The 10,711-nt window shown below is 59.5% G+C and overlaps 1 protein-coding gene across 1 annotated transcript in view; it reads left to right on the plus strand.

Annotated features, from left to right (window-relative positions):
- Positions 1 to 141: 141 nt before the first annotated feature.
- The window catches only part of LOC102499428 (putative small intestine urate exporter), a 15,371-nt gene continuing 4,801 nt past the window's right edge, over positions 142 to 10,711 (plus strand). The window contains exons 1-11 of the mRNA XM_027766041.1: positions 142 to 377; positions 3,200 to 3,363; positions 4,319 to 4,552; positions 4,630 to 4,767; positions 5,187 to 5,420; positions 5,498 to 5,585; positions 6,015 to 6,101; positions 7,850 to 7,968; positions 8,069 to 8,230; positions 9,721 to 9,853; positions 9,951 to 10,098. Coding sequence (XP_027621842.1) covers positions 287 to 377; positions 3,200 to 3,363; positions 4,319 to 4,552; positions 4,630 to 4,767; positions 5,187 to 5,420; positions 5,498 to 5,585; positions 6,015 to 6,101; positions 7,850 to 7,968; positions 8,069 to 8,230; positions 9,721 to 9,853; positions 9,951 to 10,098 — 1,598 coding nt within the window. The 5' untranslated portion in view covers positions 142 to 286. The remainder of the gene's footprint in view (positions 378 to 3,199; positions 3,364 to 4,318; positions 4,553 to 4,629; positions 4,768 to 5,186; positions 5,421 to 5,497; positions 5,586 to 6,014; positions 6,102 to 7,849; positions 7,969 to 8,068; positions 8,231 to 9,720; positions 9,854 to 9,950; positions 10,099 to 10,711) is intronic.

Genomic DNA, 10,711 nt, shown 5'->3' on the forward strand with positions numbered 1-10,711 from the left:
AGGGAAGCACAGGACTGCAAAGCAGCTTGCCTAGAGGATGCAGGCCAGGGCTCTGGTGTCAGAGGGCGGGCGCTAAGGCCGGGGTTGCAGGGCCTGGCTCGGACGCACTGGTTAATCATAGACCAGCTGACACCTGGGGTTCCCAGAACCCTGCTTTCGCACCTTCCATCATTTCCTCCTGACTTTCAGAGGAGAGGGACAAAGTCCCTGGGGACAGAGCGCTTCTCCCCCTGCGCGGCGTTCTTCCGTCCCCAGGTCTGTGCCAGTGCCTGAAGGAAGAGCCTGGATGTCCACGGGAACAGCTGTCCACGGGCAAGGCGGCAACATTGCCCAAGATGGCAACTTGGACTTGGCTCTGGAGGGGTCCCCCAGGAAAGGTAAGCTCCTTCACAAGGTTCTGGGGGGCAGAACCAGGTCCACGTGGCCCGCTTTCCTCTGTCCCCTTGCAGTGAGCTCGCCACGCCAGCTGCGGGGACTCTGAGGCCACCAGCTTCTTCACCGACAGCGACCCCGTTTCTCACGAGAGCCCTGGAGGCACGCAGGGCGGCAGTTAGCGTGATTAGCAGAGATCAGAGAACCCAGTGTGGATTCTAGGAATTCAGAAAGGAGCAGGCTGGTCGGGTCTGGAGTCCGGGACACAGCTCTGCCCACGTTACCCCTCCACCCTCCCCTCTGCCACTCGCAGACGTCATCGTTCGGCCAGCAGGTGGCGTGGCAGTGCCGGTCCTGGGTCCCACCTGGCCGACTGAGGGGGTTAAGTCCCAGACCCAGTGGTTTGAAAGACATACCAGGTGTGTGTGTGTGTGCGTGTGTGTGTGTGCGTGTGTGTGTGTGTGCGTGTGTGTGTGTGCCCAGAATCCTGAGAGGACAGCTGGAGAAGGGACTGCGGTGTGGCTGTCCCCTGTGGGGTGATCTTTCTCTCCTGCTCACTCGTTCTCTCTCTCTCTAGTGAGAACATGCACCCCATAGCAAAACTCAAAAAAAAAAAAAACACAGAAAGTCTCCTCTTCTCTGATCTCTGCACCGTGACCCAGGGCCTTCTCTATTCCATGCTGGGAGGGGGCTGCCTGTTACTGCACTGCTCACAGATACCCGAGACTGGGCGGATTTCAGAAAAGAGGGGTTCAGGGGACCAGCAGTTGGCGCAATGGCTATGTCGCTGGACTCCCATGTTCGCGTCCCGGACCCGGTGGCTTAAACTCACGGCGGGTGCATGTGCATGCGTGCCCAAGATCCCAAGAGGAGAATGGAGAAGGGATTGCCGGGCGGCCATCCACCCTGGGGGGTGATTTCTCGCTTTCTCTCTCTCTCTCTCTTTCTGACTTTCTGGCAAGCACATGCGCCCTATAGCAAAAAACAAAAACAAAAACAAAAACAAAAACAAAAACAAAAAAACCCAAAAAAACCCCAACCCTCCCCCCACAAAAAGAAAGAAAATGGAGGTTTAAGGTGAGCAGGTGGCGTGTGGTTAAGGAGCTGGATCCCACATGGCTGACCACAGTCTGAGTGCTAGACCCAGCAGCTTGAAAATCACTCGCGGCAGGTGTGAGTGTGCCCAGAATCCTGAGACTGGAGAAGGGACTGTGGCGTGGTCATGCCCTGGGGGGTGTGATTTCTCACCTCTCTTCACTCTCTCTGCAGCAAGCACAGCACTGTTACAAACAGACAAACAGACAAACAAACAAAAAAGGTCTGTTTGGACTCGCACCAGCCCTGGGGGCCTTAGAGCCTCCGAAAGTGGCAGAGACAGACCCCGCGCAGGGCAGAGCATGGCTGGTTCTTTGTGGCTCTCCCTGCTGGGTCCCTCTCTGTGAGCCTCCATGCTCGCTGGGGCCCACAGCCTCCTGGTTCTCCTCCCTTCCCTGCCTGTCTAAAGGTCTGCAAGTCCAGCCGGCCGGCTACACGGGGCCCACAGTGACTGCAGAGGTTGCTGGGAGTGGGGGCTTCCCGGGTCTGCAGTGCTGGGAGCTGCGTGGGAGAGCAGTTGGTGAGAATTCCCAATGGCTCCTCCTGCCACTGCCACCTGCCGTGTGGCATGCATGCCATCACCCCTCCGAGGTGGCTGTGCAGGGCCCCCTTGCAGAAAATAAGGCATGCCACCTGGGTCCCAGGTGAGGGGTAGACTGCAGGTTAGCACAGAGGACAGGACTGGGTGTGGGTCATAGCACGGCCGGACGGCAGCCCACCGACGGGGCGTGCCACCCATGGGCCCTGTTCTCAGCCCCTCCCGGTATGGATCTGGGACTTGACAGTCACCCCTCAGTGAGGGACCACAGCAGCCGTGCTTGGGCACAGAGGGGCTGAGTGACGGCTCTAAGTCCTCTGGCACCGAGACAAGGCACCTGGGTTTTAACCTGGCGTCTGACAGTCAGTTATGACAGCACACGGCTGTGCGGTTTCGTGTCGGGGAAATGGCGGAATGCGTCCATCACCACGTCATCCAAGATCTCAGTAATAATGAATTATTATTATTAGGTTCACGTGCATGGAGGGACCCGGGGGTGTGGCAGGGAGCTGAGGGTGTGGAGGAAGGCAGTAGGAACATACTGAAAGAAGACCCCAGTGCAGATGAGGAAGAAAACAGAACAGGAGAACAAGGTCACGTTGGAATTCAAATGGAACAAGCAGCACCAAGGAAAGTGTCACTCACAAGAGTCAGATGCAGATGGTTTAGTGCTTACATTGCTGGACTCCCACATGCAGGACCATGGTTCGAGTCCCAGACACAGTGGCTTGAAAATCATGCTGAGCACGTGTGCATGCGTGCCCAAGATCCTGGGAGGAAATGGAGGAGAAATGATTGCGGTGTGACCCTCCCCTCGGGTGGGGGGTGGTTCCTCACTTTCCCTCTGTCTCTGTCTCTGTCTCACTTCCTGTTCAGTGAGCACATGTGCCCTACGGCAATAATCTCTTTTAAAAAGGCACATGAGCCCCACCCAGCACCACTCACAAATGCAGGGAGAAGTCATCATGGGGCAGCCGGGTGGGCCGAGCTGTGGAGAGGGGAAGGGAGCTGGGGTCCATCTCCCTGAGGCACGCTGCCTGCACGCCTTCTGCTTGGTCTCAGGAGCAGCGCCGTGGAGGGGCCGTGTGCAGAGCGCTGTCTACACCCTGGGTCTCTGCAGTGCGGAGAGCCTGTCCTCCCTGCCGGAGGGGGAGCGTGGGAGGGCGGCCTGGCTGACAGCGCTCTCTCCCTCAGGCTTTTGCGCAGTCCGCTACTGGCTGGCCGGCCTCTTGTGTCTCTGCAACTGCGTGATATTCACCCAGGACATGAGCTTAAGCATCGCCATCCCGGCAATGGTGAACCACACGGCCTCGCCCAGTGGGCCCAACGCCTCCGCTGGCTCCCAGGACCCACCCTGGGTGAGTTCACCCCCGAAGGGTGAGCACGGGGGCCCTCGGCTCACTCCGCCACTCAGTGGTTTGACGTGAAGGGAGCCTTATGAAGGGCGTGATTGACCCAGGAAGTAGTTATCGCACCTACTGTGTGCCGGGGACAGGCCCAGAACACAGCCTGTTTCCGATGCTCAGTGTCTGTGTCCGGGTGCTAAGTAGCTGGAAGGGAACAGCTTACCGCCTCGTGGACACGGACTCCTCCCAGAACTACAGACTCAGCACGGACCTTCATACACAGGCCACGCATGTGCATAGCGAGCGTTTGTGTCTGAGGCAGGAGACGGGCAGCTACACGCTAATGCATGTGTCGTGTGGCTAGGAGGGTTTAAATTTGCTTATGGTGCTCTCTTACCCACGGGAGTCCCTCTCCCACAGGCTCTATTTTAGTTGGAGGCCGGTTGTACCAGGATGAGGGGAAGCAGTGCACCGAGTGTGTATTTAGGGGTTTGTGTGGGGTGGTGGTGAGATTGGTAGGTTGGAGGAATGGGAGAGCCATAAAAGAAAAGAGAAATACCAAGTATTTTATCCTCTCAAGTCCTCACAATAAAAACTCAACCCTTGGGACCAGCAGATGGCATAATGGTTATATTGCTGGACTCCCATGTAGTCAACCAAGTTCGAGTCCCGGACCCGGTGGCTAAAACTCACACTGGGTGCATGTGCGTGCGTGCCCAAGATCCTGAGAGGAGAGTGGAAGAGAAGGGATCACAGCATGGCCATCCCCCCTGGGGGGTGATTTCTCACTTTCTGTCTCTCTGTCTCTCCCTGTCTTTCTGGTGAGTGCATATACCCTATACCGAAATCTCTCAAAACAAAATAAAACAAAACAAAACTCAACTCTTTAACCAGAGACAACCGGCGGGGCTCTGTCTGCTGTCTGGGTCCCCGAGCGACAAACGGCGGGGCTCTCTCTGCTGTCTAGGACCCCGTGTACGACTGGGGCCCCGACGTCCAGGGGGTCATCCTCAGCTCCTCCTCCTACGCCTCGTTCTTGGCCCCCATCCCGGCTGGCTACGTGGCTGGGGTCTTCGGAACCAAGTACGTGGTGGGCGCTGGCTTGGTTATCTCCTCCGTCCTGAGCCTCCTCATTCCATGGGCGTCCGATGCCGGAGAGGCCTTCCTCATCGTCCTGCGGCTTTTCCAAGGTGTAGCCAAGGTACCAAGACGTCCCAGCAGAGGTGGAAGGTGGGTTCGGAATGACCGCGTTTGCTCGGCAATGGCCCCTCCCCGCAGGTCATGGTGTTCACAGGCCAGTTTGCCGCCTGGGTCAGGTGGGCTCCCCCGCTGGAGAGGACTCAACTCACCGCCATTGCACAGTCAGGTAACGGGCCCGCTCTTGCCACTGCACAGTCCGGCCTGTGTGGCCCACCTGCAGGACCGAGGCCGGGCGTCCGGCGGCCCTGCCCTGGGAGTACTGCTCTGAAGTGCCACAGTTACTGTCCTCGTGGGTCTTATATTGCTGGACTCCCATGTAGTCAACCAAGTTCGAGTCCCGGACCCGGTGGCTAAAACTCACACTGGGTGCATGTGCGTGCGTGCCCAAGATCCTGAGAGGAGAGTGGAAGAGAAGGGATCACAGCATGGCCATCCCCCCTGGGGGGTGATTTCTCACTTTCTGTCTCTCTGTCTCTCCCTGTCTTTCTGGTGAGTGCATATACCCTATACCGAAATCTCTCAAAACAAAATAAAACAAAACAAAACTCAACTCTTTAACCAGAGACAACCGGCGGGGCTCTGTCTGCTGTCTGGGTCCCCGAGCGACAAACGGCGGGGCTCTCTCTGCTGTCTAGGACCCCGTGTACGACTGGGGCCCCGACGTCCAGGGGGTCATCCTCAGCTCCTCCTCCTACGCCTCGTTCTTGGCCCCCATCCCGGCTGGCTACGTGGCTGGGGTCTTCGGAACCAAGTACGTGGTGGGCGCTGGCTTGGTTATCTCCTCCGTCCTGAGCCTCCTCATTCCATGGGCGTCCGATGCCGGAGAGGCCTTCCTCATCGTCCTGCGGCTTTTCCAAGGTGTAGCCAAGGTACCAAGACGTCCCAGCAGAGGTGGAAGGTGGGTTCGGAATGACCGCGTTTGCTCGGCAATGGCCCCTCCCCGCAGGTCATGGTGTTCACAGGCCAGTTTGCCGCCTGGGTCAGGTGGGCTCCCCCGCTGGAGAGGACTCAACTCACCGCCATTGCACAGTCAGGTAACGGGCCCGCTCTTGCCACTGCACAGTCCGGCCTGTGTGGCCCACCTGCAGGACCGAGGCCGGGCGTCCGGCGGCCCTGCCCTGGGAGTACTGCTCTGAAGTGCCACAGTTACTGTCCTCGTGGGTCACGGCAGAGTGCCCACCGAGCACCGAGCAGCCTCGGCTTTACACGGCTGAGTTCATCCTAGGCTCAGGAAAACCTTCTACTCCAGTTCTGCCCGATGATTTCCACTTTACCTAAGGGACTTGGAACACAAGTGGGCTCGTAACCTGCCCAAGGCCGCACAGCCCTTGTGAAGGAGCAGGGCCTGGAGCGAAGTGGCCTGGAGCGAAGCTCTTGTCCGCCGCTGTGCAGCACAGCCCAGAGCGGCCTCCCAGCAGGGGCAGACCCCCGAGCCCCTGGACGTGTCCTTGCTGTCTCCACAGGGTCCCCGCTGGGCTGTTTCCTCATCTTCTTCTTCGGGGGTCTCGTTTGCCAGACTTTTGGGTGGCCTTACGTCTTCTACATCTTTGGTGAGTTTGTGCTTTCCAAGCCTCAGAATTTTGCTCCATGAGTGCGCTGGGTATCGTCTCTGTGATTCGACTCGTCTATGCTCAACCAAGGCCTAACAGACGTACCCGTCCATACAGCGGAAGCTGGCCACGGTCAGAGCGAGTTGTGGCCTGCTGGCTTGTAAAAGACCATTTATGTTTGGTAGCCTGTGGGGTACCCGGAGTAAGCCTATGGCATTAAGATCCTTCCTGCTTCTCAGTTGCACCCAAAGGACCCCAGAGCAATTTCTGTCGTAAGTTGTTGAAAAATTTGTCTCCGTGGAATTCCGTTTTTAGACCCACTCACTCGCTTAGTACATTCACTTTGTTGTTGTTGTTGTTGCAACAACTGGAAATTTGCGTGGGACCTAACTATGGGACAGCCCTGACGGGGTGCAGAGCCAACCACAGAACCTGCCGGGCCTGGCAGACCACGGAGGCTCAGGCGGGCTGCGGCACAGATGCGCGCTGCGGGACGCTCCGAGGACACGCTAAGCCCCCTGAGAGGTGCTTTACCACGGGCAGCACCCCCTCGGCTCCGCGGGACCTGCCGGCTCTGCCAGCGAACGTCTGTGTGCCTTCGACCCCGTTAGACAGCCGCTTCCTCGGGTGTCCCAGCCGTGTCTGAGCGGCCTTGCAGTTCGCCTGGCTCAGGATCTGTCTGGGTTGGTGGCAGCGCCCTCTGACCCCGTGACGTGGCACTGTACCTGTCTTTCCTAGAGCTGCCCAGATCAGGTTCTTGTGTTCTTACATTCTCACCCTGCGCCCGAATGCCTGGCGCACTGGCCCCCGGGCGGCGTCCATGAAGGCACATGTAACAGCAAGGGTGAGGACGCGTTACCTAAGAGTCTAAACAGGGCTCTGAAGCAGCTGGCCTTTGTAAGGTTTATTTCGCCCACGCACAAGATAGACAGGCGCGCCCGAGGGTCCCCATGCTGGGACACTCCAGGCCCGGCCTTCCTGGGTCGCAGACGTGCACGTGTGTGCTGGGCATGTACACAGAGGTCCTGAGACATGAACTCAGGACTGTCACGTGTGGGTCTAGTTGTGTCACCGCTGCTCGGTCTAGCCCGGGAAAGGGATTAGGTTAAGGCGCTGTGGCATACCGAGCTCTGGGCTCGCTGCAGTAGAGAATGGGTTTCAGCAGCCATGCACCTCCTGTCAGGTCTGGGAGTTCTCTGGGTGATTCTGACACCGGGACGCACCTCCTTGGGCCGGCGCCACCAGGTGGGACACGGGTGGACGGGGTGCTGTGTTCCCTGCTCCAGGCGGGCGCTAAGACGGGCGTGGGAAGGCGAAGAGGAGAAGAGCCGGAGCTGCAGGGGAGCTGCCTGGCCCTCGCTCACTGAGGGCCTCTCCCAGCACACGGGCAGACACCCCAGGGTGCGCTGAGGGGCTGGGGCCGCACAGAGGGCATTCCAACCCTGGCCTGAGACGTGGCGCACTCGGCGGCTCTGCAGGACGCCTGGGGGGCTCTGCCATGTGCCATGGCCTAGCTGCAGCCACTCTTCCCTGGCCAAGACCCAAGAGGACGGATGAGAGCAAACTGCTCCGGCTCAGGGCTGCCTGTGCTGTTGGCACAAGCACGTCACACGACCAGGCCAACGTCAGGGGCAGAGCCACGCAGCCTGCAGTCACAGGGTATAGGGGTCCTGGGTCAGCCCCGCCGTGGCAGGACTCCTCTCCAGGAGAGGCAGCAGGGGGGTTAGGCTGGTGGCCCTCTCCCCCAGGTGGCATCGGCTGTGCCTGCTGTCTCCTCTGGTTTCCTCTGTTTGCTGACGACCCCATGAGTCACCCCTTCATCGACGCCCACGAGAAGAATTACATTGCCTGCTCCCTGGCCCAGCAGGTGCTCCGAGGGCCGGGTCTGCCTGTCCCTCTGGGTGTTGCGGAGGGAGGGCCCAGGGCGAGCTCTGCTCCGGTGTGGTACGAGGCGCACTCTCTTCCAGGACGGCCCGCCGGGCTGGTCCCTTCCCATCAAGGCCATGACCAAGTCCTTGCCCCTCTGGGCCGTCACGATCTCTTTCTTCTGTGACTCCTGGAACTTGCAAATCATGATGGCCTACCTGCCGACCTACATCAGCTCTGTGCTCCAGGCCAGCCTGCAGGACGTAAGTCCAGGGCGCGTTCTGTCCAGAGGTCGTTGCGCAGTCTGTGTCTCCCCACGGCCGGGGGTCCCGTCCAGGTGCTGGGGCAGGAAGAGCACCCTGGTTTCCTGGGAGCCTGACGGCTGGATGTGGCTCCACCCCCACGGGAGCGGGTGGCACATTTTAAAGGGATTGACGCACAAAGTGTAGTCGGGCCATGGGCGTTTGCGGGGACACTCTCGCTCTGCTGGGGGCACGGAGCACTGGGACCAGGCTCTGGGACCGCTGGGAGAACGCAGACAGCACACGCCACACGAGCAGGGCCATGGGCGCGGGCCGGGGCAGGACGCACGGGATATGCCGTGTGTGCACGAGCTCCCTTTGCGTTCCAGTCATCTAACCCACGCTAGAGCAGGTGTCTGCTCATGAGGAGAGAAGGACACCCAGGCCCGGCCACCCGGCCCTCCAGCTCACTGGCCCAGGCCCTCGCCAGCGTTCAGGCAGGCTAGGCCAGAGGCTGGCACTGCGGACGCCTGTGCTCCCAGCCCCGTGGTGGGCGCTGCCCCGGGCCAAGGCTGCGCATGTCGTGTCTCTAGGGAGAAACATTTATCCGAGGGCAGCACACGCAGAATGCCCACTGCGTGTCGGTCCTCAATTTCCACAAAACCAACAGCTGCTCCATCGGCCAGTGGAGACCTTTCAACTCCTGCCAGGTGGGCGTCGCCAAGTGGCAGAGTATGCCAGATGTCGCAGCCTGTTGGTGACAGTCCCCAGGGCCACCACGGGACTGTCACACCCTCACCATCTGTGCTCAGTGAGCAGTCTGCTGTGCCCGGTGGCTCCCGAGCGGCAGCAGCCAGCGGTGGTCACTGCGTACCTGTGCCACCCCGTCTGCAAATCCTGCTTGCTGGGTGTCCAGTGGACAGGTGCTGCCCACGCTCGTAGCTGTCCGCTGTCCTTTGTAAGGACCTGGTGTTTGTGAGCATGCGTCACAGAGTGTCTGCTTTTTGAAAAATTATTTCTCACTGTGGTTTTTTAATTTTACACTTCTTTCATCATGAGCGAGGTTGGGTACCTTCCCTGACATGTTGAAAGGCCATTTATATTTCTAGCTTCCGTAAATATTCTGTTCACATCATTTGCCTATTTTTCTACTGGATTTGGTTTTCCTAAAGCACCTATTTCTGGATGACCTTTATGCATATGTATGTGTGTGCATATATGTGCATATATGTATGCGTGTATATATGTGTGCATGTATATGTGCATGTGTGTGTGTATATGTGTGTGTACATATACATACAGAGAGCATGAGTCCTTATTTTTTTTCTTTTTTGCAAATTAAGCACATGAATATTTTTTTCCAGGCCCTAAAATCACATAGGCTCATTTCAGTAGCGAGGGGTTTATATCCAAAGTGACATGTAGGAAAAGAGGAGCCGCGGGGGGTAGGCAGTCCCTGCAGGTGGCCGTGGTGGGTGTGGGCACAGCACCTCCGCTGGCCCTGTCTGCAGAGCGGGATGCTGTCGGCCCTGCCGTGCGTTGCTGCCAGCGTCTTCGTGGTCCTTGGCGGCCTGCTGGCAGACTGGCTCCTTTCCAGAAACATTCTCCGGCTCATCACCATCAGAAAACTCTTCACATTGGTTGGTGAGGCTGAGCGGGAGCAGGGTGGGGGTGGGCGGGGCCAGCGGGAGCAGGGTGGGGGTGGGCAGCTCCAGGCAGACGTCCTGACTCCATGGCGCAGGGGTGCTGCTCTCATCTGCGTTCCTGGTGTCCCTGCCCTGGGCCCAGTTCAGCCAGAGCCTGACCGTGTCCCTCCTGGTGCTGCATTCGGTCTTCAGCAGTCTCTATCAGGTCGGAGCTGGTATCAACTTCCTGGACATCGCCCCTCGGTAGGTAGGGGCCACTCTCCCACCCTCCCAGGCTCGGTCAGACCCAGCCGCCCCAGCTGCTGGGAAGCACAGGCAGGACGTGGGGCACAGGACAGGGTCCAGCCCACCCGAGATCCCGGGTGGGAGCCCACGCCCATGCTGGCCAGCCCTGACATGGCTCTCACAGTGCCACAGTGCCACAGTGCCACAGTGCCAGCAGGTGCTGGCTCCCTGTGGGGACCTCACACCCACCCTCTGCTGAGGAGGCCCCGGGCCCACGGGGTGGGGGTGGACCATGGACAGACTCGGAGACTCCCGGGAGGTCACGGAGGGCCGTGGAGCCGGCATGGGGGAGGCGTGCAGTACCAGACCCTCGGGGCACAGGGTGCTCCTGTGCTGTGGGCGAGCCGGGACCACCAAGGCCCGGTCACAGGCCCAGGACACCCTCGTTCTCTGCCAGGGACTAGCCAGTGTCCCCGGTCAGAGCAGAGGCGAGAGCACACTAGGCCGGGCAGCCCCGCAGTCTGCACTGCTGGGTGCGGCTGGCCGGCACGTCCTGCTAACCAGTGACCAGGCGGGTTTATCGGGTGTGTGTGGGGGCCGTGTGGCGCCAGGCCCCCAGAGAATGCCCAGA

The sequence above is a fragment of the Tupaia chinensis genome, unplaced genomic scaffold (assembly GCF_000334495.1).
Source record: "Tupaia chinensis unplaced genomic scaffold, TupChi_1.0 Scaffold140356_1, whole genome shotgun sequence".
Lineage (NCBI taxonomy): Eukaryota > Metazoa > Chordata > Mammalia > Scandentia > Tupaiidae > Tupaia > Tupaia belangeri.